Below are 25,672 nucleotides of genomic sequence, written 5' to 3'. Positions count from 1 at the left end.
AGGGGACGGGTCTGTCCAAGGGGAGACCGGGCCTCAAACTCTCCTCAGACAACCGCTGGAGGCCCCCGACAGGAGGGAGCAGGCAGGCCTCCTCCCCTGCCTTAAACGGGGGGCAGGAAAGTGGGGGGCAGGCACAAAGACACCCCAGTCCAGAAGGGAGCAGAAGGGTGACTTAGGCAGGAATCTCCAACCCCAGGGGCCCCGTGATTCTCGTCCTTGGGGAAGTCTCATCCAGAGATGGGCTCTTCCTTAATAAATGGGGACAGCAACTCCCAGGCTCTAGACGTGCAGGGCCCACTCCAGGTAGAGACGGGGGTGGACGGGGCTCCAGGACCCCTGTGCATACACGACTCCCCAGGCGCAGGTCCTCCTCGGAGGCCCGGGCCATGTGTGTTCTGGGGGCCCACACCTCCCCAAAGTGGGGCCCCCCGCACGGATCTGTCAGCCTCAGGAACAGGGAGGCTGGGCCACATGAAGACCCACTCCAAGGGCCAGGTGCCACCTACCCTCAGGGTCTGAGTTTGAGGGTCCCACCCAGGCAGGGCCCGCCTCACCGCTGGGGTCCAGGGCCGGTCGTGCTCCCTGCCTCCAGGGAAGGCCATGCTCGGGCCGGGAGCTGCAGCCTCGGCCCGTCAGTTGGCAGCAGACCTCCTCAAACTGCTGCTTGTGGTGGGGCCGCACGAACTGATAGAAGCCTGCGGGGAGGGGCGGGGTCTGGGCCTGCAGCCACCACACGGGGTCCCCACCGACACCTCTGCAGGTCAACCGGGGACCCTGGTGGCCCCCAGGCTGGGACCCTCCAGTGGGCAGCCTCTACTGGCCAAGGCACCTCGGAGCAGGCTGTGCTTCTTGGGGTCCTCGGCAAAGAGGGGGCCAAGGTGAGCGGCCAGGGCCGCGAGGTCATCGGTGCTCTTGTACTCCCGCAGGGCCCGGGTAAAGGTGTCGAAGCTGGCCTGGCTCAGCGCCTGCTTCACGGCTGCCATGAACAGCTTGGCCCTGCCTGTGTCCGCGCCGGCTTCTGGCCCCTCCTGCGACACACAGCCGGTGCCCGTCAGGAGGCGCCAACGCTCCCCATCTGCGGGGGCAGCGAGCTGCCGTCGGGGGCTGCTGGGGAGGATGCTTAGCTGGCCTGGCCCAGCTGGCAGGGGACCCCCCGGCTAGCTTCAGCTTAGATGGCCAGGCCCGCTGAGCACCGCAGAGGCAGAGTGCAGGCTGGCGGTGCCTCCTCTGCTGAGGTCCCGGTGCCCACGGCAGGGGACACTTCTCAACACGCCAGGACTTCAAACAGCCCCGTGCCCTATTTGTGCTGCACACCCCAGCCCTGATCCCGGACCCTCGAAAAGGACCCTCCAGGCTCCCAGGCTGCCCCCCAGCTCGGCCCTCAGAGGCCCAGGCCCCTGGCACCTAAGCCACTTCCTCAGTGCCAGTCCCCCGGGCACCACCTGGTTCTTCCCAGAAGCCAAGGGTGGCGGACAGAGGCACTGGCATTCGGGGCTTTCCGGAGCTTCTAGGATGTAACTCAGCTGCTCTTAACTGCTTTCATCCGAGGCTGGGAACGCCACGTGCCTCACACGCAGGCACCTCACCAGCCAAGTTCGTGCCAACAGCCCAGCCTGACCTGGGCCAGGGGAGCCAGCCCGGCTGCAGGCCCCACACCAGACCTGCCAAAGGGCCAGGCCTGGCTCCTGCCCAGCTGGGAAGACAGCACCTTCTGTGGATGGAGCCCACGGGCCTGCGTGGACCCGACCACCCCACCAAAAAGCAACACAAGACGAAAGGCCCAAATCTGCCAGGTGTGCAGGACTCCAAAGTGTGGAGGGTCTGCCCTGAGGGGGGCGCACTGCCCAGGGACCCCAGTAAGGGGGAGTAGACGTGAGGCAGGCGGTGGCACTGCAGCAAAGGGCTCATGGGAACCCCGTGCTGGTTCTGAGAGCTGAGTGGAGGTGAGATGTTCTCACAGTAAAATATCAAAGCAGAAGAGGGACGGGATCAGAGCAGGCCAGGCCCTGGCACAGCATGAGCCTGGCGGGTGGAGGGTGACAGCGGGATCCGCAGAACAAGCAGCTCGTCTGTGAGGAAGTGAATCCAGCCAAACACCGGTGGTGGGGTTGGTGCGGGCCCTGGGTCTGCTGCCCTCCCTCCACCCCTGCACCCACCCTCAGGCCCGGCTGCCCCCTCCCCTGGGCCCCGGCTCCAGCCGGCACACCTGCAGAGCGCCTGCAGAACCTGTCCCCCAGCGGGGACAGCTGAGTCAGGCCACTGGGCAGGTTTGGCCCGCTCACACCTCACACCACCCTGAGCCACACCGGCTGAGGCACCCACCAAACTTCCGCCGTCTGCAGGTCGTCCACATACCGGGCCGCCGACCAGCCTGACCTTCCTCCGCCTGCCACGCTGCTCCTCCGCTGGCCTCTTCTCACGAGGGCCCCACGGGGTGGAGTGGCGGGGGGCCTGAGGGCGACACAGGTGTGTCCCACAGGCCCTCAGGGCCCTGAAGCCCTGACACTGCCCTGGGCGGCAGGGCGGGAGAAGTACCCTCGGCCCCTTGCAGGGAACCAAGTGTGAGAGCAGGTCCCGGGCAGCAGCGTGGCAGTAACTGAAGGGCACCGGCGGGAAGGGACGAGAAACACGAGTGGGGCAGCTGCGCCCTGGGCCTAGAGGGCGGGACAGCAGGGGGCGGGCACTGACGCCCGGCGGGAAGTGGGGAGCTTCAGGTCAGCTGGGGAATTATGGGCTTCTGGACAAAGGCCCCAGGGCAGAAGGTCCTGCCCGCAGCTCAGGCTCCCAGAAAGGGTCAGGCTCGGGCACAGCAGGAGCGGGAAGTGAGCGGACCATGTCCAGCACGGGGGTGTGTTGGGGGCCCAGCTGAGGGCTGGGGGCTGTGCTGGGGCGGGGCATGCACACAGCACCACCACGCATCTGCTGAAACCCCCCTGCCCTCCCGACCAGCAGGTGTGCAGGGGTGAGCACGGTGGTGCCTGAGCCCAGGTGGGCCGAGCCATCCGTGTCCCCCCCCAGGGAGCCCGGCCCCCGCACCTCCTCCTCCGCGGGCAGGGCCTCGTCCCCAGGCCCCTCGGCCAGCTGCTCGCTGTGTTCCAGGGCGGCCAACAGCCCCACGGGCCTCCGCCGGGCCTGGACGGCTTCCTGCTGGTACTCCACACAAAGGCTGCCCTCGGCGTCCCCGGCGACCAGCAAGCCTGCGGGAGCACGCGTGGGTGACGAAGTCCACCACCGTCTGCTGGGCACTCTAGTCGTCGGCCCCAGCGTGCCACCAGCCTGCGGGAGGCGCCTCGCCCTCCACCCTGTGGGGCCCCAACCGGCCGTGTCGCCCAGCCACACGCACCCGTGTGTCTGCGCCTCAGGCTAGGGACGTGCACATCCAGACTTGTGGCCTTCCTGGTGCGGAGGGGGCCGGGTGACACGGCCACCGAGGCAGTGCCTTCTCCTTCGCCCAGACTCGGAGCAGCAGCTCGGGGGGCCAGCATGGGCATCTAGATGTTCACAGGAGGTTGTGGAGGTCCCGCCCTGCTCCTTCCCCTGGGCGGGACACGAGGGTACAGCCAGCTAGCGCTAAGACTCACGGTTCTCTGAGCGACGCGGAAGAACTGGGCCACATCTCGGATGACGTGGCCGAAGCTGTCGTACACCTTGACGTGGGGACGCACCCAGGAGGGCAGCTGGGCTCTGGCGTCCGCGGAGCTGAACCTGCAGGGCGGTGGGGCCGTCAGCCCGGGAGCCCCGCCTGCCCCGGAGCCCAGCTCCCTGGCAGACTCACCAGAGGGAAGAGCCGGTGTCCGGGGGCAAGGGCTCTGGCCCGAGAGCACCCCGGGGAGGGGGTGGGGGGAGGGCGGGCCTGCACCTGTGGTCGCAGAGGAAGACAGCCCCGTAGTCATGGCGATGCCGGATCACCCGCCCAATGGCCTGGTTCACAGCCCTGGATGCCTGCTGCCGGTACCAGTCGTGCCCGGAGAGGAACTGCAGGGCCAGGGCGGGGGGCTGCCTCAGCCACGGGGGCTTGAGCACCACCTGCCCACCCTCAGCCGCACAGCCTCTCACCTGGTCCCGGGCCCCATTCTGGCCCTTCATCTCATCCAGGAACTGCATCTTGAGGACCACCCGGGGGTCCATGCGGGGCGGGTACGGGAGGCCCGTGACGATCACTCCACGGCCATTCGCATCTGCGAAGTCCAGCCCCTCGCTGGCCTGGGAGGCAGCGGGCACTCTTTTCCCCCATCTGCCTCCACTCAAGCCCAAGACCTTCCCTAAGGGCCCACCCATGCCTGGGCCCTCACAGCCCCGCGGCCCCCAGGATGGGCAGGGTGGGAGGGGCCTCCAACTTCGAACCAGGCTGCGCCTGGGGCCCGCCGCTCCCAGAACCCCACAACCAACTTCTTTTTCTCAGCACCTCCTCCGGCCCACCTGCCCACTGCCCATGCGTGGGCCCCAATGCCCAGCCTAGGACCCGAGGGCCGGCCCTACAGGACCAGCAGGGCCACACCCTCCTGTGTCTGCTGGACGTGGGGCCTGAGGGAGGTGACCAGCCTCTCCTGCCCACGGTGCGGCCCCCCTCAGGCACAGGTTCCAGGCGGGGATAAGGAGCCAGGTGTGTGGGACCTGGACCTCAGAGGCCTCACCTTCCCCCGGCACACAGCCAGGAAGGTGGCCCCACTGGACCCGGGGGCGGTGACTCTCGTGTAGAAAGCCTCCATCACCTGGAAGGGGAGGCTGGTCAGCCCGGCCTGGCCCCTCGCCTCCTTGAGCAAGACCCCAGAAATCACCCTGCAAGACGAAGCACCGTCCGAGCCAGGAGGCAGGCCAGCAGGGCTGCAGCAGCACCTTTGTGGCATGGGCTCCCAGGCTGACCCGGAGCCAGCACCCAGTGCCTGCCTGCCGTGCCCAGAACACCCAGGGGCCCCGGGGCTGGGGGGTGGGCGCAGACCTGCTGCCATCGTCCCCAAGCCCAAACTTCCTAAAAGGCCAGCAGGGTCTTGGCCACACACACCCTGGGGCTGCCAGGGGGAGGGAGCCCCGGTGACCCAGACCTCAGAGAAGCCTCCTTTGGTCCTCGGTTCCACGAACAGGGGCTTCAGGGCCTCCAGCTTCCTGGCAAAGTCGTGGGCCTACGGGAGGAGGCAGAGAGGGAATGCCCGTCACGCCTTCTCAAAGACACGCGGCCCAGCCCTGCCAGACCCTTGGCTGTTTGGGGCTCCCTCCCGCCCCCAGAAGACACTGCAAGGAGGGACTCACCCGCCAGAACTCCAGGCTTTTCTCCATGACGGGGTAGGAAGGGAAGAAGACCAGGAGCCCATGCGGGACCACACGGGCGATGTTGCCTGCAAGCACCGTGGCCAGCTCAGCAGCAGAGGACCCCTCCAGCCCCAGGAAGACCAGGCAGGACAGGGAGTGGAGCGGGGGCAGGCGACCTCGCAACAGGGCAGGGGCCCAGGAATGGACAGCATGGGCACTCACCCAGTGCCTTCCCCAGGGACGACAAGCACTCGTCAGAGAACCTGCAAGGAACCGGGGGGCTGTTGCCATGAGGGGCCTGGCACTCGGCCACCCGCCTCACCCGCCAGGCCCCTTACCGTTTGTCAAAGGCGGAGCTCAGCTGGGCTCCGTCGGGGCCTTTAGGGACAATCCCCACCCAGATCTGGTGCTTGTCGATGACGTGTGGGTTCTCCAGGCAGACTGGGAAAGGGCTGGAGGGAGGCAGGGGGTGGCCCCTGTGAGATCCTGAACCCCCAGCACCCCGGCAGCCCAGGGCGGGGGGCTGGCTTCGGGAGCCCCCCCGGGGGGGGCCAAGGGTCAGCACTTACATCTGCATCTCCTGGGTGAAGGAGGACACGGGGGCCAGTGTGCCGCTGGTGAGGATGAGGGTACGGACGCCCTGGTGGACCAGCTCACGCATGCTGTGGCCAGGGCTGAAGCACCAGTAGCTCAGCACCTTCCCTGCGGGGGGCGGGGGCACGTGTGTGAGGCCCAAGCCGCCTGCCCAGCAGCCATCGTGTGTCCCCCAAGGCGGTGCTGGGCCCTGGGGCCCAGGTGCACAAGTCTTCCCCGGGGGTCCTGCCCGCCCTCCCGCGGGGTCCCAGGAGCAGGAAGCAGACCAGAGAAGCCCACCAGCATCCTGGCGCCGGGGGAGGGGGACGCTGAAGTCACTTCCAGAGAGGTCAGCCTACCCCAGCCCTAGATGTCCTTGTGGCTCAGTGAGGAGCCGGCCTCCCCGTGCCTGTACTCCGGGTGGGACTGCAGAAGAGGGAGGGGCAGAGGCCCACAGCCCCTGGAGGCAGGAAGCCAGGGGTGACCTCCTACACACGTCCTGCCCAGCCAGGGAGGATGCCAGAGCACGGCCTGCAGGCAGACACGCCAGCCCTCCCATGCGCTCCCAGTGGCTCCGGAAACAGGAGATGGAATAGCACAAGCGGATGCTCAAACTGTGACTCTCGGGTCAAGACCACGTCACAGGTCAGCAGGGACACTTCCCACAAAAGAGCAAACCACTTTCTGGGACCAGAGAAGCCTTTCCAACTTCTGGGATGGGACCTGCCCCTCAGTGGGGAGGATGGAAGCGCGGCTCTGAGTCCACAGTGTCCTGGGCCAGCCCTGCACCAGCAAGGACAGGAGTGACCATGGAGGACACTGGGGAGCCAGGAGCCCGGTCTCGGGGCGCTCTGGCTTCTCTGTCCAGCGGGGGTCTGAGGGCCAACCCCCGTGGAAACTCCAGGCAGGCCCCGGGCCGCCGGGCCCTTGGAGGTCTCTCACTTTGACAGCTCTGACTCTTAGAGGGCAGGTGGGGAATCACCTGGAGAAGGCTGGACCGACAGGCGGCCGGGAGCCCATAGCTGGACGGGGCACCGCCCCAGGGGGAGCATGTCGCAGCCACCTGAGGTGCCGTACCTTGCTTTCTGGCTGCCGTGGCGTTCCAGGCATCTGACCGCTGAGCCGTCCTCCGGTGACCAGCATCAGGGTGGATGTGCACCTGGAGAGGTGGAATGGATAGGTGTCCTAGGCCCCACTCGGGAGCCCCCATCCTGGAGGCAGCCCCACCTTGTGACACCGCGGCCTGGGAGCTCCCCATCCAGGAAGCAGACCCACCTTGTAGGACTGACACCCCGGCCCCACCACGGCACTGGGGCCACCTTCAGCAGGGTCCACGCCAAACACGATCTGAACAGCAGAGATGAGGGAAAAAGTCAGCAGGACGCATTAGAGGCTGCCACTCCTGCTGAGTCCCTCCCACACAGGACAGATGGACACTCAGGACACAGCCACCACCTGCCCCTGCTTCCAAGCCAACAGCGTCCCTGGGGCAGGACCCCAGGCTAAGGAGCCAGAGCTGCCTGTCCCCTCCCCTCAGGGGCCCCGCGCACTAGAGACACAGCCGCCCTGCAGGCCCCTCCTCGGCAGCCAGTCCAAGGCTGTCACGGGGACCGAGTCCAGGTCAGCAGCCCGCCCTCTCCACTCTCCCCTAGGGATGGGTCAGGGGATAGGGGAAAGGAACCCCGTTTACATGGAGAAGTAATAGGATGAAATTAATCCCTAAGTACAATAAGCAGAATTGTACTCTTAGCCAATGCAACGAGCCAAGAAAAAACCACAAGAGAGATAAATATGGGGGCAGAAGATACAACACACTAGCCGTTACAAACAACAGGCCCATCTACTTAGAAAATCCAGAAAACCAAACAACAAACTTTTAGAACTGAAAACTTAGTAAGATAGCTTCACACAAGACCAACAAATAAAAGTCAACACTTTTCTTGCACACAAGCACCAGTGAGTTAAAAAGACCCCTTTCACAACAGCAACAAAAAGTATGTAACACTGGAGATAAAGCAAGAGACAGACGTCACCTCCTCCGGAACAGTCTGTGAGGTCGCCCTGGAGAACAGAGCCCCGGCTCTCCCCACAATAACCCGAAAGTCCAAGGCATCCCGGCCAAAGCCCAAGAGGCTCCTCACAGAAAGGGAACACTCTGACTCTGACACTCGGCTGGTAGAAACAAGGCCAAGACACGTTCAGGAGGGACGGCGTGTTCCACAGCCCCGTGTCTTCACGTCACTCCCAGGCGCCTTCTGCTGGGTTAGAGGCTGAGGCTGAGGCCACGACTTCTACCCGGTGTCCGTGAAAACAGAGAAGACCGGCACCACCAGCACCCATGGGCAGGAGCCTCACCCACCAAATCTTCCTACAAACAGGAAAGGCCTTGGAAGCCCGGATCAGCAGCCTGTTCTCAGCAAACTCCTGCCAGGCCCAGGGGATGTGGGCGCATGGCCGGGAGGAGCAGCGGGCACCCCATGGCCCTGCACGTGAGGGCCCAGAAGCACGGCCTGCGGGTACAGTGCAGCCTGTGAGGAGTAAGTTCCAAGGGCGAGAGGAGCTTCGAGAACCACTTTCCTCGTCCAGACGGCAAAACACCTGGCCTCGCGATTCACCAAAGTGTCCGCCTGCAAGGGCGGAACCACACACACTGGACCTGATCCCGGAGTGGAGGCCACACCGCCTGGTGAGGCCACTCTGGGGCCATGGCTTCCCCTGCAAACCCCTGCACTGTGGCCCCAGAGCGGCCCTCACATCTCAAGGGATGGCCAGGAGTTGCAGACAGCGGTGTGGCTGCCCTGTGTCCGAGTGCCAGACACGGGTGGGCGGCGGGGAGGAGGTGGCAGGCACGGGTGCAGCTGTAGCCCTGGGGGAGCCCGCTGCAGCCCCCCTCCCCGGCTTGGGCTCTGCTGCCTGCCCACGGCTGGCTCTGCACTCCACCCTGGGGGCTCCGTCCCAACTGTGAGGCGGGGATGGGGCTGGAAGAGCAGCCGGGGTCACGGAGAAGAAGGAACATTCTAGCGTGGCATCCTGCAAGCCTGGGCTCTGCCCCCCTCCTTCCATCACTTCCGGCCGGGGCAGCGAGCGTCCCAGGCCTCTGCCCCCCGGGCGGTGACCCACCAGTACTGCTGGGTCTCCAGGGAGTCCCGAGCCCCAGCTGTGGCGCCCCGGCCCTGCCCTGGAGGCCCTGTCCCTTCCAGGCGGTCCCTCCCTCTGTGGCGCCCTCTGCCCATCCTCCCGCCCTCCTCAAGGGTCCCTGCAGCTGAACAGGCCGGCAGGGCGGCGCACCCTCGCTTCCGGGCCTGCACGGTCCCTCCCTGCTCCATACTCTCTGGAACCCGAACACCACTAACCCCATTGGGTTGGAATTTCCCTTAGCAGCTGCTCTAAGCAGCCCCTGGCGGGTGACTCAGCTTCCTCTGCTGCCCAAGCTGCCTACGGGCCATACTCGCTCACCAGCCTGTCATGTCCCCTCCAGCTGGAGGAAGTGTGACCCAGCAGGTGCTCACCCCACATCCCATCATGATGAGCACCTGTGAGTGCGGTCAGGGGCCCCGGGGATGCCGCCCTGCGCAGGCCGACCGCAGGCCTGGCGGGCAGTGTGGAAGGTGTCGTGTAGCCGTGGAAGCACCGCGAGGGGTGGGGAGAGACAAGGAGGGGGCGACAGAGTGACGCGCTGCAGGGCAGGTCACCCAGGGCCTCGAGCCCACTGAGCCTGTCTGCAGCCAGGCGCACCCCACTGTAACCCCGTGCAGCGTGCGCAGCCACGCACGTGCCACACGGGGCCTCGGGTGCCCCGGTTTCCCCAGGACCAAGAGCCGCCGAGGGGCCTCTGCAGAAAGGCCCAGCGAGGAGGCCCCGCGAGGCGCAGGAGGGGCTGGAGTGCCCGGAACCTTCAGACTGGCCCTCAGCGGCCAGCTGGGCAGCCACGCAGCCAAAGGAAGGCAGGCCCTGGTCTGTCCACTTGAGCTGAGGAAGCGGCTCAGCTGGGCCCGAGGAGGACAGCTGGACACACGGGACGGCACGTCAGGGGCAGGAAGTGGTCACATCCAGAGGCCCTGAGGCGTGTGACAGCTCCCCTGGTCGCCTGGCCTGGGGAAAGTGGGGTCTGCACGTGGCAGAGGAGGGGCTCGGTGAGCCCTGGAGGCTGCCCCTACCCCCAAGCGGATCCCAAAGCCCAGATTGAGGCCGGCCTGGCCCAGAGGACCTGCAGACCACCCACTGACTCCAAACACCAGCCCCAGGCCCCACCTAGTGGGCGTCGACGGGACACACTCACCCCTCGTCTCAACACCCTCTGGGCGAGGCTGGCCCAGCAACGCAACAGGGGCTGGGGGACAGAGTCCACGCCCCCCACTCCAGTACGGGCTTCTGCATTAACTTTCCCCTGAAACGCTGTGTCAGCGAGAAACTGGAGAACAGGCGGCAGCTGGCTGGGCAGGAGCCGCTGGGCCTGTCTGAAAACTGGAGGGACCTGCCAGACTCTCACCCTAGGCGCCCCGCCCCCGCCGGGCCCCGCCCTCAAGGCCTGCGGCGGTGCTGGGGCGAGAGGAAACCAGCCCTGCAGCGCGGACTTGAAGCGTGTGCTGGGGGAGCCTCGTCCTTCCCCGCGTCTAGAATCTACCGCAGCTCTGCAGAAGGAAGCCCCGCCAGCTTCCACCGGGAAAGGAAAGGAGGTACCACATCCTCGTGGCGGCGGTCCCCACCTGGATGATGTCTGCCAGCTTCTGCAGCCCTGCCGTGTTGGTGAACAGCCCGGCACCTGTAGGGGCAGCGGGTGCTGACCGTCCACTGGGCTCTCTCCAGCTGAGGGGCCCTCAGAGGGCAGCTCTCCCTGTCTTCCCAGTGGGTCTCCCGCGGGTCAGTGGGACAAGCGCGGCTCTGCAGCCAGATAAGGCTGGGGCTGCCCAGAGCCCAGGAGCCTGGCAAGGCTGGGCGCCCCCGGTCAGACCAGAGGGCTCCGTGGCACAGCCTCTGGAAAGCGGGCCCATGGAAGCCCTCTGGGCAGAAACAGAGCGCAGGAGGTTTGGGGGAGAGGGTGGTGGGGCCCACAGCTCACTGCCCCACCCACGCCCCTCACCGCTCTTTCCTAAAAGGGGCTGAACAGGGAAGACCGCTCTTTACAGGACACACGCCACCAAACATGCTAAGATCTCAACATCCGAATCAGAAAGGCAGTTCCATGGGCCAAATTCCTGTCAGGCTGCGCCCTTGAGTAAGGAGTCAGCCACAGGGCACACGGTGGCCGGGGACTCACGTCCTGCCAGGTGTTGGATGATCTGGTCCAGGGAGTCAAGGATGCAGCCCTTGGTGTGAAACGTGATCTGGGCTTCGGCAAACAGCTCAAAGATGTAGCTACGAGGAAAGAGGCAGCTCAGGCCTGGCAGGAGATGAGGCTGCACTTTGGGAACCTAACAGCCAAAAGCATTTTAAGTTTCCTTCACCCAGAAACAAGCTCTGGGCCTCCGGGGAGGCCCAAACCTGGAGGTGAAAGGCCTCTCCCCTCAGGAGCCTCAGTGGGGAGGACAGTGGCCTGCAGGAACCCGGCGTACCCAGAACAAGGCCTGGGCTCGGGGCTCGGGCTCCGCATGGGTGCCAGGAGGAGGTCATCAGGGCCTCCCTGAGGTGGTGGCTCTGGGCAGGGCACCCAAAAGGCAGTTCTGGAGAGTCGGGAGGGAGGGTGGGCAGTGGAAGCTGCAGAGGAAGCCCTGTGGGTGTGGGAGCCAGGGAGGCGTCAGGGCCATCTGGGAAGCAACCGGGCCCTGTGAGGGCCTGAGCAGAGCGGAGCAGATGGGGCTCAGGGACAAGGCAGGCAGCCCAGCGCTCCAGAACATTGCCTGCCTCGACAGACCTGGGCCTGGGTCCCAGCGCAGCTGGCAGTGGTGCACCGAGGAGAGTGACACCTGCCCCAGGCCACCATCCCATGGGGAACAAACCCTGCGGCTCGGAGGCCTGTGGGACGTTCAGACGTTCCAGGTGACTTTTCGTCCTAACAGAAGGTGGCACGGAGGCAGGTGCCTCGTTCTAAAAGGCAACTGCAGTGCAGACAGAGAGGTGAACCAGAGAAGAGGGTGGCGGTGCCGACACTCTCAATAACCAAACCCTCCCGGACCTCCAAGACGGAAAGACTCTCTGGATTTTGACCCAGTGACATTCCAGGCCACATGGGGTGGAATGCTGCAGAGGGACAGAGCCCAGCACAGCCGCCTGCTAGGTCTCTCACCTCCCAGGCTTGGTGACGCCGCCGTCACCTCCAGGCAGCTCCACGGCGTCGATGGCCCCCTCCAGACGAAGCAGGATCGCTGTGGGGTTAGAGGCTCTCAGGGCAGGGCTGTGGGGGGCAGGCCACGGCAGGTGGGGGGAGGGGCACCTACTCTTCAGCTTCGCGAGGTCCTCCAGCTCCAAGTTCAGCCCTGGGCAAAGGAAAGCGCAAATGCACAAGTCTGCATCCTTCTAATTCCACCACCCCGTCCTAAGGAGCCAGGATGCTGGTGTGGAGGGCAAGACACTGACAGAAGAGGCTCTGAAACCCACACGGCTGGAACTTGACCTGGAAGCAGCAGCCTGAGCTGAGGGGGGCGGTCACCTTCAGAGAGACCCTGTGGCTATGCACATGGACATGGTTCTGAGCTACGTTTTCCTGGTGACCAATGGGCTCCGTTTTCCACGTGCACACTGGCCATCTGTGTGCCTCTCAAGAAGCGTCTATTCATATCTTTCGCCCATTTTTCAATTGGGTTGGGTTGTCTTTTTGTTGAGTCGTTAAAAGGTTTCCTCCCTATTTTAGATACAAATCCTTTATCAGATATGTTATTTGCAAAAAATTCTTCCTGTTCTGTGGGATGTCTTTGCTTTCTTGATGGTGTCCTCTGACGCACAAACGTTTTTGATTTTGTTAAGTCCTGTTTATCTATTTTTTCTCTGGGTGCTTGTGCTGTTGGTGTTACTTCTAAGAAGCAGCCGCCTAACGCAGGGTCATGGAGATTGACACCTGGGTGAATAACGCCACTCCTTAGGTGTGGGCTGTGCAGAGTGACCTCCGTCCAAAGAGAACAGTGTGGAAAGGAGGGGAACGAGTAACTTGGAGCCCCTGACAAAGCCGATTTCAGCTGGCAATCAAGGTCATAAGTCATGCGGAGTTAACTGCAGGGACCTGGATGAGATACAATGAGGCGGGCCCTGCGCATCTGAGCCCTTCCTCCCCAAATCCCACACCCCTGTACGTCCAGGGGAGAAACGTCACACAAATCCAAACCCCAATGAAGGGGCATTCTACACAACGTCAGAGCAGTCCTCCTCCAAACCACCAAGGGAGGTCTGAGAAACTGTCCTGGACAAGGCAAAGGAGGGCTTCCCTGGTGGTGCAGTGGTTGAGAGTCCGCCTGCTAATGCAGGGGACACGGGTTCAAGCCCTGGTCTGGGAGGATCCCACATGCCGCGGAGCAACTGGGCCCGTGAACCACAACTACTGAGCCTGCGCGTCTGGAGCCTGTGCTCCACAACAAGAGAGGCCGTGACAGTGAGAGGGCCGCGCACTGAGATGAAGAGTGGCCCCCGCTTGCCACAACTAGAGAAAGCCCTCGCACAGAAACGAAGACCCAACACAGCAAAAACAAATAAATAAATAAACTCCTACTCCCAACACCTTCTTTAAAAAAAAAAAAAAAAGGAATCCACCTGCTGGGACTTCCCTGGTGGTGCTGCAGTGGTTAAGAATCCACCTGCCAATGCAGGGGGCACGGGTTCGAGCCCTGGTCTGGGAAGATCCCACATGCCGCAGAGCAACTAAGCCCGTGTGCCAGAACTACTGAGCCCACGTGCCACAACTACTGCAGCCCGTGCGCCTAGAGCCAGTGCTCCACAACAAGAGAAGCCACTGCAATGAGAAGCCCGTGTACCGCAATGAAGAGTAGTCCACTCGCCACAACTAGAGAAAAGCCCACGTGCAACGGAGACCCAACACAGCCAAAAATAAATAAATAAGATCAACATAAACGGCAAAAAAATGGAGTATGAAATGAAATATAAACATTACAAATGAGCTTAAAATGAATAATATGACCCCAGTGAAGCGGAAAGAAACCACCCAAGGAGTCTCTGAATGAGCGTTTTCACTCTGTGGTCGCAGACCAATGACGAAAAGGACGTGAACAAGCATTAAACCTAGTGAGTAGATGTTCATTTATCGTGGGTGGGCTGGCAATTCTCAAACAACTGTCTGTGGGTTCTAGGATCAAACAAGTTAAGTACGATACTGAGAAAAAATGAAAGCTCGTTTCTTCACAAAAGGCGTTACAAACGTGGAAAGGGAGGAAAAAAGAATAACTGCATGGTTCTGGACTAAAACTGGGGTGGCGGAGAGCATGAACTCACAGTTCTACGCACACGGGCGTGGGGGTGAGTGCCTAAGCACGTGGACTCACATGCTGACACGGATGCGGAGGTTAGTATAAGACCTCACGCAGAAGACGAGAGGATAAGAAGACTCATCGTTCTGCAAACATCATAGAAATCATGACTTCAGGGACGACTCATTAATGGATGCCACAAGTGACTTCAGAATCACAAATGGAAAAGCAGTGACCGCACAGCAGAAACACTCGGCAGCCGTCACGTAACCAGACTGAAGTTAACGCCACCAACATCACCTGCGAGACGACGCAAGTCCGCGGTATTCCCACCAAAATGCAAAACCTGAATCCAACCACGAGAACACAGCAGACAAATCCAAACTGTAGGACAGTCGACGAAGTAACTAGCCTTTCTCTTCACAGGCCCGGAGACCACGGCACCGGGCAGAGGGGTGGCTGTGTTTCGGGCCTTACCGAGGACAGCTGGGAAAATTCTAATGCGGCTGCCGATTAGACGAGAGTGCAGTACGGATGCTGGTTTTATGATCGGATCATCAAAGAGAATGTCCTTGTTCTCAGGAAACACACGCTAAGACACAGAGTAAAGGTGTCAGGCCAGCAACCGCCCTGAAGGAGGCAGAGAAACAGGGAACCTGTCCGCTCAGTGGGGGGCTGGTCAGATGGGGCAGAGCATCAGCCGCGGGGGCTGGGGAAGGCACGCAGCAGCTGTAGCAAGTTATCTGTGAGCTGGTGAGAAAACAGAAAATGACGGTGTCGGAACAGGATAGAAGACATGAAACGGGGACTTCCCTGGTGGCACAGTGGTTAAGAATCCGCCTGCCAACACAGGGGACATGGGTTCGAGCCCTGGTCCGGGAAGATCCCACATGCTGCGGAGCAACTAAGCCAGTGCGCCACAACTACTGAGCCTGTGCTTAGCGCCTGCGTGCCACAACTACTGAAGTTCGCGTGCCTAGAGCCCGTGCTCTGAAACAAGAGAAGCCACTGCAATGAGAAGCCAGCGCACCGCAACGAAGAGTAGCCCCCGCTAGACACAACTAGAGAAAGCCCGCGCGCATCAACGAAGACCCAACACAGCCAAAAATAAATAAATAATTAATTAATTAAAAAGAAAAAAAGACATGAAACGACAACACGAGCCAGGTTTTCTAAAGCTCAGAAATGAAGCAACAGAACTCAGAGACAACTAGGAGAAAAAAACACTTGAGAAATAAAGATTATGTTAGAAGAACACAAAAGTAGATACAAGCCACATCGTCTTAAAAGAAACAGTGAAAAAGGGGAATTTTTATAAGTCAAAGAAAAATAGAGACAAAAGGATCTGAGAGAGTAACAGGTTCCGAACTCAGGTGGAAGAGACACGACATGATCCCTGGAGCAGAAACCGAAGCCAAGGCCGGGCCGTGAGCGCTGCCGTGCGGGACAACATCCCCCCAGGTAAGAGGAGACTTGGAACTACAGGCTGAAAGAGGTCATCATACGTCGATCCGGAAAATCAACACTGAGACAAACTGCAGCAAAATTACTGGGCTTTCAAAAGAAAAAAAAGTCCTAAAACAACATCCAACTTTAAAAGTAAAAGACAACTTTAAAACGGCAAGGTTTATGATGCACGTGACTGTCAATCAGAAAATCCATTCCTAGATACGTCCCCGGAGAAACGCTGACCTATTTCCTCATGTACATGCGTTCGGGGTCGAAAGCAGCTGACTTAGAAATTCCCATCGCAGGTAAAGACGGTGAAGCAAGGACCATGCGTCCACGAGGATACCTAAGCAGCAGAGCACAGCAGGCCAAGGGACCTGGCCCGAGACCTGCCCAGGACGGCCGCAGGGCCAACCTATTTCCGTGGTGCTGCTACTGCCGCTACTGCTCTTCCTATGGGTACACGATTTGCCTTTTTCCTTCTTTCTCTCACAAATATACAGTGTAGTTTCCCAGAGGCTGATACTGGTCCCCACACACGTCCGCGGTCTAATCCCTGGAACCCATGAATAGGTCAGCTTCGCAGCAAAAGGGACCTGCAGATGCAATGAAGTTGAGGACCTCGAGATGGGGCGATAACCCTGGATCATCTGGGGTGGCCCAAAATGGAACAGTAGGGTCCTTACGGAATCAGAGGAGACCGAGGAAGCAGAGGTCGGAGACGTGGGGCCACAAGCCAAACAACATGGCACCTCTAGAAGCTGTAAAAGACCAGGAAACGGATCCCCGTCTGCAGACTCCAGAAGGAAGAGCGCTGCTGGCCCATCCTGGGCTTCTGGGCACCATGAGGTAATACATTTGAGTTGCCTTAAGCTAAGTCTGGAAATTTCTCTTAGCAGCACTAGGAAATGAATACAGCCATGGCGCGTAGTATCACGTCAGCCAAAGCAGGAAGTTACAAGATCCAATTACCTTGCATTAAGCCAGATATTAAAGAGGTTTGCAAAACTGAAATAATGCCACTCTTCTAATTTTTAAAATACAGTTATTTTTCCAAAAAAGTGTTATTTATGTTAACATGTCATGGATTGAATCGTGTCCTCCAGAAAGCTATGTTCAAATCCTAAACCCTGACCCCTGTGAATGTGACCTTATTTGCAGATATGGTCAGTTAGGATGAGGTCCTAGAGAACTGGGTTGGGCCCTCAACCAGTGACAGGCGTCCCTATGAGAGAGGACACCATGTGAAGATGGGAGTGAGACTGGAGTGAGGCGTCTACAAGCCCAGGTCTGCCAGTAGTTGCCAGAGCTGGGACAGAGAGGCCTGGAGCACATGCCCCGGGAACTCACAGAAGGAGCCACCCCGGCTGACACCCAACACGTGGACATCTAGCCCCAGAACTGAGAGGATAAACTTCTGTTGTTGAAGTCTCCCAGCTTGTGGTACTTCGTTAAGGCAGCCCTAGGAAATTGCCATGTAACAGTTTGTTATTTAGTTTTTCCTTCTAATACGCTTATTATCCATAGACGTAACTCACATAAACAAAGCTCAGTATGTTTCAAGAACGCAAAGTTTGGGCTTCCCTGGTGGCGCAGTGGTTGAGAGTCCGCCTGCTCATGCAGGGGACACGGGTTCGTGCCCCGGTCCAGGAAGACCCCACATGCCGTGGAGCAACTAAGCCCGTGAGCCACGGCCGCTGAGCCTGCACGTCCAGAGCCTGTGCTCCGCAACAGGAGAGGCCACAGCAGTGAGAGGCCCGCGTACGGCAAAAAAAAAAAAAAAGAACGTAAAGTTTAAGACATAAAGGGTCCTGAGGCCAACACGTTTGAGAACTTCTGTGCTAAACACACAAAGCCGTTTACAAACCTTCTCTCCCCCAACACAGCCTGTGAGTGCGTCAAAGGAGGCCCGGAGACCCTCGCAGAGGGGGCCGAAGCGGGTGGCCTGGCGGGAGAAGGGGCCTCTGCGCCCTCTGGGGTCCGCCCATGTGTGTGACTGTAAAGGGACCGGGAAGCTGAGGCTGTTCACGCCCCGCCCCACACTCGTGTGAAGGACACGACGGGACGTGGGTGACGTCCAAAGGACCGGGCGCAAATGCTGTGAACCTGCAGCAACTCGACAGTAGGAACGCTTGCTACAAAGTGGTCTGGCGAGCAAAAGGTGGATTCCTAACACTAACGACGGCCACGCAGAACGTCTGGACAAACCCACCGCGTCCCCCAAGTATTTCTACGCACGCTGCAACCACTGCTGCAAAAGGGAAATGCGGGATACGACTCGCTGAGCGCCGTTCCTGTGGACGACGCTTGCGGGTCCTCACAAAACGTCATTACGGCTGACACCCTTGGTTTTCACTTCTATGCAGCAGAGGCAAGTTCACACCCCCGGGGAAACGGTGAAAAGGACTTGAGAGAGTGCTGACAGGCTGGGCGGTACCCACCTCCCCACGCCCATCTGTGAGGCCAAGAAGACTCTTACAGAGGCTGGCGCTGCCCGAGGCAGACTTGAGAGAAGGGCCCCGGGCAGACTGGCCCCTCGTCTGGCTGCGGTCCCTGCCCGCGAGCGCACCTGAGCTGGCCGAGTCCGCGCTGAGCTCCGGGCGGAGTGCCTGCCGCGCCGCCTTGGCCTGCTCCTCCAGCACCTGGCCTATCACGTCCAGTCCCGAAGCCACGTCGTGGGGCGTCAGGTCGAAGGACGCGGCCTCCTCACACACCCTCTCCTGTGATCCCGAGCACACCGTCACGGGGCTCGATGAGGCAGAGGCGGCGGGGGGCAGAGGGAGGGGGAGCAAGAGGCCCCTTGTGCTCCCAAGGCGGGTCTCAAACTGGCCCAGAGATGGGTGTCTGGCCCATGGGCCACCGTCCCCACGCCGACAACCGCCTGGAACCCCGTGAGGCTGAGGATGCCAGGCTCTTGTGGACCCCTCCAGGCTCCCCAGGTGGCCTTCCTCCAGTGCTCTGGTCAAGGTCCACCACTCCCGGAGCCAAGGGTCCTTGGGCCCTGACACAGGCCACAGGACAGGAGGGGCAGGGCGGGCAGGCAGCAGGGAGGCAGCCACCAGGGACGAAAGGGAAGAGAAGGAATGAGATGGCAGGAAGGGTCTGGGGGTCTTGCGTGCAAATGGCAGGCACAGGTCGGCAGCCCACCTTGCCCAGTTTTGCTTGGTCCTGACGGTGGGACGCGGGGGTCTGGACAGAAAGGCCCAGCTGTTGTGCACAAGAAAGTGGGCTGGAGGAAGGGGGTGTCAGGAAGGCCACCCAGACACTCACCACGTTGTGAGCTTCGTCAAAGACGACGACCGCCCCTTTCAGGTCGATGCCATATGCACGGCGGCTCTACAGCAAGAGAGGAGGACGCCAGGCTGGGGCCGATGCTCCCAGGCGGTCTCGCGGGGTCCAGCTGGAGAGAGGGACAGGGACCCCGGCCGCGCGGGGTCCCCTCACTCCTACCAGGCCACACACTCCCAGAGCTCAGAACAAGTCACAGCCTCGGGCTGGTGAGGGGCTGTGGCTCCGAGCGCTGGCTCCGAGCGAAGGTCTGATCCCAGCACGGGCTCCGCCGGCCCCTCCTGAGCCTGGGACATGCCCTGCCATCAGGCACCGTCAGCTACGCAGGCCGAGGCCTCACCTTGGCGTCTAGCAGGTAGTTGTAGGGCATGAAGATGATGTCGGCCTGCTGCTTCAGGTTCCGAGACAGGTAGTAGGGGCACACTCTGGAGGGAGAGGAGGTGCTGGGACACAGTGCAGGCTGGGAGGGTTCCCCGGGGCGCGAGAGAGCCACGGCCTGGGGCAGCGGGAAGGCTTGCCGGCCACCCCTCACACCATCAGCTTTCAACCGTGTGAGTGGGTCACTCATTTAAAAATCTACAAAAACAAAAAGACCAAGCCTGATCCTGGGCAGGTGGATGAGATGGTGAGAAGCAGGGCAGTCGGGCATGTGTCACCCGACTGGAGGCCTGAAGCTACAAGGTCGTAGCCAGCTTCAGAGAGGAGGGGCAGTGTCAGGTGGAGGACGAGCTGGATGTCCCAGGAACAAAGGCCCAGTGGGCGGGGGCAGGGGGCTGGGGGCTGGGAAGGAGCGTCTCATTTCTTCCGATGCTTCAGGAGAGAAACGTGCCTGCCTGTGCGCGTGGAGGGAGCCCAGCCCTGGCAGGTTACCTGTGCCTCGTCCCGCTGCTGACCAGGTCCTCGATGTCCAGGATGCGGCTGGCCAGCTCCGGCTCCAGGCTCCTCTCTGGGGACACGGGCGGGCGTAAACACAGGCTCTCTGGTCCAGAGTACCCAGACCGCGGGAGGCACCCGGGATGGAATGGCTCCTGGCAACAGGCAGCCCCTGGGGAGGGCGCCAAGCCTAAAGCGAGTCCCAAGGGAGCCCTGCTCTGTGCCTTGGGCAGATGCAGGCCTGAGGCTGAACACCAAGAGGAGACCCCAGGGTGGGGTGGGGTGGGGGCCGGCCCTCAGCCTGTCACCACCAGACCCTCTCCAGGCCGGGGCGGCTCCCATGAGCCCCGGGGCACCTGCCCTGCAATCAGGCTTCAGTCTGGCAGCAAGTCCCTTCCTCTCGCTTCACCGCACCCCCCCAAGAACAAGCCCAGAGTCTCCCTCTTAAGGAAGCCAGGCTCCACACGGCCAGCAGCAGAAACAACTTGCTGTCACTGCCTGTGCTGCCCGGGCAGGAGGCGCAGAGCCCACCTGAGGCCCTGCGGCCCTGGGGCCCCTTCCTCAGGATGCAGCCCAGACAGGCCCCACTCCCTGCTGGCTGTGTGTCCCTGGGCGGGACGGGCCTCAAGAAGGGACACAGGCCCCCCAGTTGGGCCCGTAGGAATCGGCCAGGCAAGTACTATAACCCAGCGACACCCAAGCCTGTCCCAGCAGATGGGAGCAAAGGTCTCCTCTAATAAGCACCCCGAGTCTCAGGGCAGCCCCATGTGGACACAGGTCCCCGGCTCCCAGTTCCACTGGGGCAGGTACCAGGCCCAGCCCTTAACTGCACAGACCAGAACACACAGGCCCTCTGCAGTGACCGCCCCCAGGGTGCCCCCACCAGGCAGCAGGCAGGGGAAGGAAGAAGAGCCATCCGCTCAGCAGCACCATGGCAACAGACCAGCCAATCGGCACGCTCTGCAGCAGGCCGGCCCCACAGCTCAGTCACCTACCCGGGGCGAGGGGGGCTGGGGAGGGGGGGCGAGGAAGAGCGGGCAGTGAAGAGGAAGGGACAGTGGAGAGGAGGGAGGGGCCTGGCCGGGCCACACTGCTTGCTCCCCGCGGGACGCAGCCAGGCAGGGCTCCGCTCTGCACGCCTCTCAGACCCCTCCTGGGGTCTCTGCCCACTCCTCTCCCCCTCCAAGGCCTGGGCACCTGCTGGAGACACCCCACTGCATCCCGTGCGTCAGCTGGCAAAGGAGGCTGAGACAGCCGGGGGGCACCGGTTTATGGTGAGTGGATGCCCTCGATGAACAGGCAGAAAGAGTACAGCAGAGCAGGGGCAGGGACTGGGGAGGGGACAGAGAGGCCGGAGCCAGCAGGCCAGCTGGGACAGCCCCTGCTCTGCCACACAGGGCCTGGGGCAGCGGGGAGGGGCCTGCAGCCAGGGGCCCAACACGCAGCAGCTCCAAGGGTGCCTCCACCGTGGATGGGAAGCTCCCCCCAGCTCCCACCCGTCCCCTGGCCTCCTGGCCCCTCCCTCCTCAAGGACCCTCCAGATGAGGTGAGGGGTGCTGCAGGTGAGGGACAGGACCCTGCAGGTGAGGGCTGATCCAGCAGAGTGGGCAAGCTGGCCACTCCAAGCTGCTGTGGAAAGGTGGCTGGAGCGGTTCACACCCTAACGGCTCTGGCCTGTGGCCAACAGGACACCTGGAACCCCCTTTGCCAGGGACAAGGACAGGGGAGGCAGCCACAGTGCAGCAAAGGGGGGACGGCTCCGTCGAGCATCACGGGCCTGACACCAGGGCCCGTGGGAAGGCAGGACTGAGGGCAGAGGGCCAAGCAGCGGGGGGACGAGGACAAGAGAGCAGCCTTCAGGCGACCCGACACCCACAGGCCTGACGCCGACGGGACAGCAGAGCTGGCGGCCAGCAGTCTCCAGCCCGGGGCCACGACAGCTGCCACAGGCCATCCTCAGCCTTACACTTCACTGCTGTCCTGCGGGTCCTCGGCGCCACCAGACCAAGGGACACCGCCAAGGGGAAGGCAGTGAGGAATGAGCCTGGAACCCTGGGTCATCACCCCAGAGGCCAAGCCGTGCAGCCCTACCCACAGCCGGCCCGCCAGAGCCCAAGCCCGCATCAGGCAACCCCCCTCCCTCTCTCCAAGGGCGCTGGGACTCCCAGCTCAGGCCTCTGGGACCGTCCTGCTGTCCTGACCCACTGCCTAGCACAGGCCTGGCCCGCTGGTGCCCTGCGAATCACCGATGTGAACTCTCTGGGGCCCGGCTCACTGCAGGGTCTGAGTCCCAACCCTGAGGCAGGAAACAGAGGGAACCCTGACCCCACAGGAGCGTGACCCCGCCCCCAGGCCACACCACAGAGAAGCCTCTCTGCCATCACCTCTGGCTCCAGAAGTCCTGACAGACACAAAGGACAGCCACAGGCGGAAAAGCAGGAATTCGGAGGCAAGGGCACCAGTGCCGCCCCTCCACTCTGGGCCCCAAGAAAGTCAGTGACAGGAGACAAAGGGTCCCCTTCACAGGGCCCTGGGCACCTGCGGTCACACAACCACGCCGCACCTGGGCCGGCCGTTGTCACAAACACTGCGCTTTCCACTCTCATCCGTTTCTGGATGAGGCTGGAGGAGTCACTAGGAGGACCCCAGGGGCTCAGGGCACGTCACACCCGCCGAGTTACAGGCGGCAGTGACAGGATGCACCACAGAATCAGCAAAGGGAAAGACATGTGGAGGAGCTTCCAGCACCCCCTCCCTGGCCGACTCCCCCAGAACAGCTGAGACCACGAGTGAAATGCTCTCCAGAGACCCAGCGCCCAGGGGGGCACCCCTGACTGGCAGGCGCCCGATTTCCAGCCCTCCAGAAGGGAGCACGCACTCTGCACGAAGCATGCTGTTGGCACGGTTCAGGCCCTTCCTCGGCCCCACCGCGTGAGCTCCTCTGCACGCACGCCAATGCTGGTCGTCAGGAGACAGAGCTCAGGCACCTCGACAGCCCAGAGCGGGGCGCTGAGGGGCAGCAGCCAGCAGCCCAGGAAGCCGCTGAGCCCAGCCCTCAGAGGCGCCCAGACTCCACGCCCCCTGCAGCTCTCCGTGGGCAGGACGCACCAGCTCGAGCCTTCTCACCTTCCACGTTGTTGTAGAAGTGACAGGAGCGACTTGCCACCTTCTTGCGGCACAAGTGGACCTGGGTGAACATGAGGTCTGGGCTCGTGTGGCGGCCGAGCCCTGGCCCAGCCAGGCGCCCCCCGCCAGCCCCACCCCCGCCAGCTCTTTACCCCTCCGTCCCCCAGGGGCAGCACCCACGCAACAGCAGCAGACCCACCAAGGCCGGGCTGGGAGCCCCAGGAGCCCACCTGCATGTGGTTACTCTCCTGCTTCTTCACCTCAGGATGGATACACAGCTGTTCCCGGGAGCCCAGCACACACACTCGGGGCCTGGTGGAGGAGACGTTGGGGGGCCCAAGGATCAGAGGGCGGGGGCCCCAGTGCTGTCCAGCGGCAGGAGCCACGTGGGCTGCACCGGGAGCCCAGGGAAGCTTGGCTCACCCGCCCGGGCAGCCAGAGGGAGTGGCTGGGGCGGAAGTCCGCCCCAGGCTCGAGAGGGGCTTTCACCGTGGCACGGCCTGCTCTGAGTCAGCGTCCAGGGCGAGGCCGAGAGACTGGGGCAGGTCTCGGGGAGACCTTGCCACCTGCATCCTCCCTCTCGTGGGAGGTCGGCGGGGAGGGGACACCAACCCTCCTGCAGCACTGCTGGGGGCTCCAACACGGGGCAGGGCCTCCCCTGCGCAGCTGCCCTGACCCACGCCCACAGCTGACACCCTGATGGCTGCGAGGAGCTCAGGGCGGCAGCCCCACAGCCAGAGCACGGCGCGACCCCAGGGTGGGGTCCAGGCAGAACACCCCCGTGACCCCAAGGCAGGGGTGGACGCCGCCTGACCTACCGGTAGGAGGTGTTCCGGAGCTCACTGATGACCTGAGTGAGCTGCGAGTGGGTCCTGGAGGCGTAAATGATCTTTGGGACGTCCGCGTAGCACACTGCCCGGCACAAGGGAACAGGACAGGTCACGGCCCACGTGTGCAGTTAACCCGGGGCACTCAGCTAACTCGGCCCGGGGACAGCTAAGCATCGATGCCCAATACTCGCTACAGGAAGGAGTGCAGTAGGTCTCTGCAGGGTCCTCATTTGGCCATAAGGCTCTGACCCTAGGTTTACAGCCAGGATGGCGAGAAATGACGTGGCAGCTACAACCCCCCTTCCTTCCCCGCCTCCCAGCCCGGGACCAGGAGAAGGCAAGAAGGGGCAGCACCTGGGACATCTCCTTCCAGGGCAGCGTTCCCCCAGGACGCCAAGGCGCGGTCAAGGAAGGGCTCCCCTGACACCCTCTCGGCAATCTTGCGGGCAGAGACAGCGTCTCGGAGCTGCTCCCGCCAGGCCAGCGTGCTGCAGAGGAGACACAGCGTCTTCCCCGTGCCCGTGGGGCTCTCCAGAACGCCGTTCACTTTCTAAATGGGGTGGGGAACAGGGTCACGGGGGAGCAGGGGCAGGCTCCGCAGGCCACACAGCCCACCTGAGACAAGCCCTGCAGCCCCTGGGGCAGCTCTGCCCCCACTCAGCGGGGGACGTAAAATGCCGCAGGACCTCTCCACTCTCAAACCAGGTCTCATTAGCAAACAATTTACAGAACATTACCCAAAATACCACGGTACTTTTCAGCCTAATGTAAACAGGAAGATGACGAATTCGGTCAAGCCCCAGAATGGGAGTTTGACTCTGATTCTGGATCCAAGCAGTTACACTACCTGCATGGAGCCTGACAGTCCACATAGCTCTCGGCCGGTAGCCCGAGTGGAAACCTGGGCCGACACAGCCATGTCTGCAAAGCTGCCCCCAGCTGCCGCAGGAGTGGGAACATGGGCCCAGCTACAGAGGCAGCCCTCAAGGGCTGGGGGCTTGGGCAGGTACAAGAGGGCGTGCCCAGAAACCCAGCAGAAAGCAGGCTGCACCCCCTGAGGTTTAACGACCTCCCCTAATGAGAGCTGGGCGCCACCTGTCCCTCTGTGTGCAAATACTTCCTCCAGGCCCTCAGCTGGACGCCCTCATCGCTTGGCCTCACTCACATTCCACCTGCGCAGAGAGGCCCCCCCAAGGCGCTCTGAAGTCTATCACCTTATGTCTTTTCTTTACAGCACTCCTCACGGTCTAGAATTATCCTTTTTGTTTACTTGTTTAGTATCTCTCCTACCCCAGCTAAAACATGAGCCCTATTTATGGTCGACTCCCACGTCCAGAAGGGTAGCTTCACCAGGAGGACCTGGCCGGTGTAAAGACAGTGCGTGTACATTGGGTCTTACTGAGGCTCTACCCACTCTGACCCATCCCCCGGGTACAAGCCCCTCAGTCTGCAGCCTCACCTTCTGCAGACACTCCAAGACCTTGCTCATGTACTCCTCTTGGCATTTGTATGGCTGGAAAGGGAAATCCACTGTCACACCATTCAGGGTTATCTTGGGCATACTGGCCTACTCTCTGCCTCGGGCGGACACAGAAGCTGGCTGAAACGCAGGCTGTGTGGGTCTGCGAGACAAACCCCTCTCCGAACATCTCAGGGTCTCAGACGCTCCAGGTAAGTTCTGCCAGCCTGTGCCGCTGGGACACGTTCTCCACGGGAGCCCCTATGGCAGAGACTGCAATGACAAGACTGTTTGTAGCGACCCTTTCCCGAGCGCCAAGCCACTTCACCAGCCCCCTCAGGCAGTGCCTCCGCAGACAGGTCCGAAGGCGAGCCTGTGACATCCTGTCACAAGGAGCTCAGAGAGGTGTCGGCCCTGTCTTGTTCTCCCGCCCCAGGCAACTCCACCGTGCTCCGGGAGAGGCGACAAGAGAGGGGCCA

General features: G+C 62.1%; 1 protein-coding gene across 15 annotated transcripts in view; it reads right to left on the bottom strand.

Moving 5' to 3' along the window:
* Positions 1-25,672, bottom strand: part of RTEL1 (regulator of telomere elongation helicase 1) — a 30,621-nt gene that overhangs the window by 1,877 nt on the left and 3,072 nt on the right. For 4 of the 15 annotated variants that reach the window (XM_060285784.2, XM_060285782.2, XM_060285786.2 and 1 more), the window contains exons 2-30: positions 25,194-25,454; positions 24,089-24,284; positions 23,723-23,816; positions 23,135-23,216; positions 22,905-22,965; positions 19,776-19,851; positions 19,246-19,330; positions 18,888-18,953; positions 18,187-18,337; positions 12,195-12,233; positions 12,044-12,122; positions 11,078-11,175; positions 10,527-10,582; positions 7,096-7,167; positions 6,898-6,979; positions 5,817-5,949; positions 5,586-5,699; positions 5,470-5,510; positions 5,248-5,333; positions 5,043-5,120; positions 4,635-4,779; positions 4,057-4,178; positions 3,860-3,996; positions 3,582-3,705; positions 3,344-3,491; positions 3,037-3,197; positions 2,323-2,451; positions 830-1,028; positions 507-695 (exon numbers count right to left, since the gene is read on the bottom strand). In XM_060285784.2, the coding sequence (XP_060141767.1) occupies positions 507-695; positions 830-1,028; positions 2,323-2,451; positions 3,037-3,197; positions 3,344-3,491; positions 3,582-3,705; positions 3,860-3,996; positions 4,057-4,178; positions 4,635-4,779; positions 5,043-5,120; positions 5,248-5,333; positions 5,470-5,510; positions 5,586-5,699; positions 5,817-5,949; positions 6,898-6,979; positions 7,096-7,167; positions 10,527-10,582; positions 11,078-11,175; positions 12,044-12,122; positions 12,195-12,233; positions 18,187-18,337; positions 18,888-18,953; positions 19,246-19,330; positions 19,776-19,851; positions 22,905-22,965; positions 23,135-23,216; positions 23,723-23,816; positions 24,089-24,284; positions 25,194-25,295 (3,145 nt within the window). In that variant the 5' untranslated portion in view covers positions 25,296-25,454. Of the gene's footprint in view, positions 1-506; positions 696-829; positions 1,029-2,322; positions 2,452-3,036; positions 3,198-3,343; positions 3,492-3,581; positions 3,706-3,859; positions 3,997-4,056; positions 4,204-4,634; positions 4,780-5,042; positions 5,121-5,247; positions 5,334-5,469; positions 5,511-5,585; positions 5,700-5,816; positions 5,950-6,897; positions 6,980-7,095; positions 7,168-10,526; positions 10,583-11,077; positions 11,176-12,043; positions 12,123-12,194; positions 12,234-18,186; positions 18,338-18,887; positions 18,954-19,245; positions 19,482-19,775; positions 19,852-22,904; positions 22,966-23,134; positions 23,217-23,722; positions 23,817-24,088; positions 24,285-25,193; positions 25,467-25,672 lie in introns of those variants that run through there. The other 11 variants (XM_060285785.2, XM_060285783.2, XM_060285790.2 and 8 more) reach the window with 10 other exon arrangements.

The sequence above is a fragment of the Globicephala melas genome, chromosome 15, assembly GCF_963455315.2.
Source record: "Globicephala melas chromosome 15, mGloMel1.2, whole genome shotgun sequence".
Classification (NCBI taxonomy): Eukaryota; Metazoa; Chordata; class Mammalia; order Artiodactyla; family Delphinidae; genus Globicephala; species Globicephala melas.
This window is presented reverse-complemented; position numbering and strand designations above follow the sequence as displayed.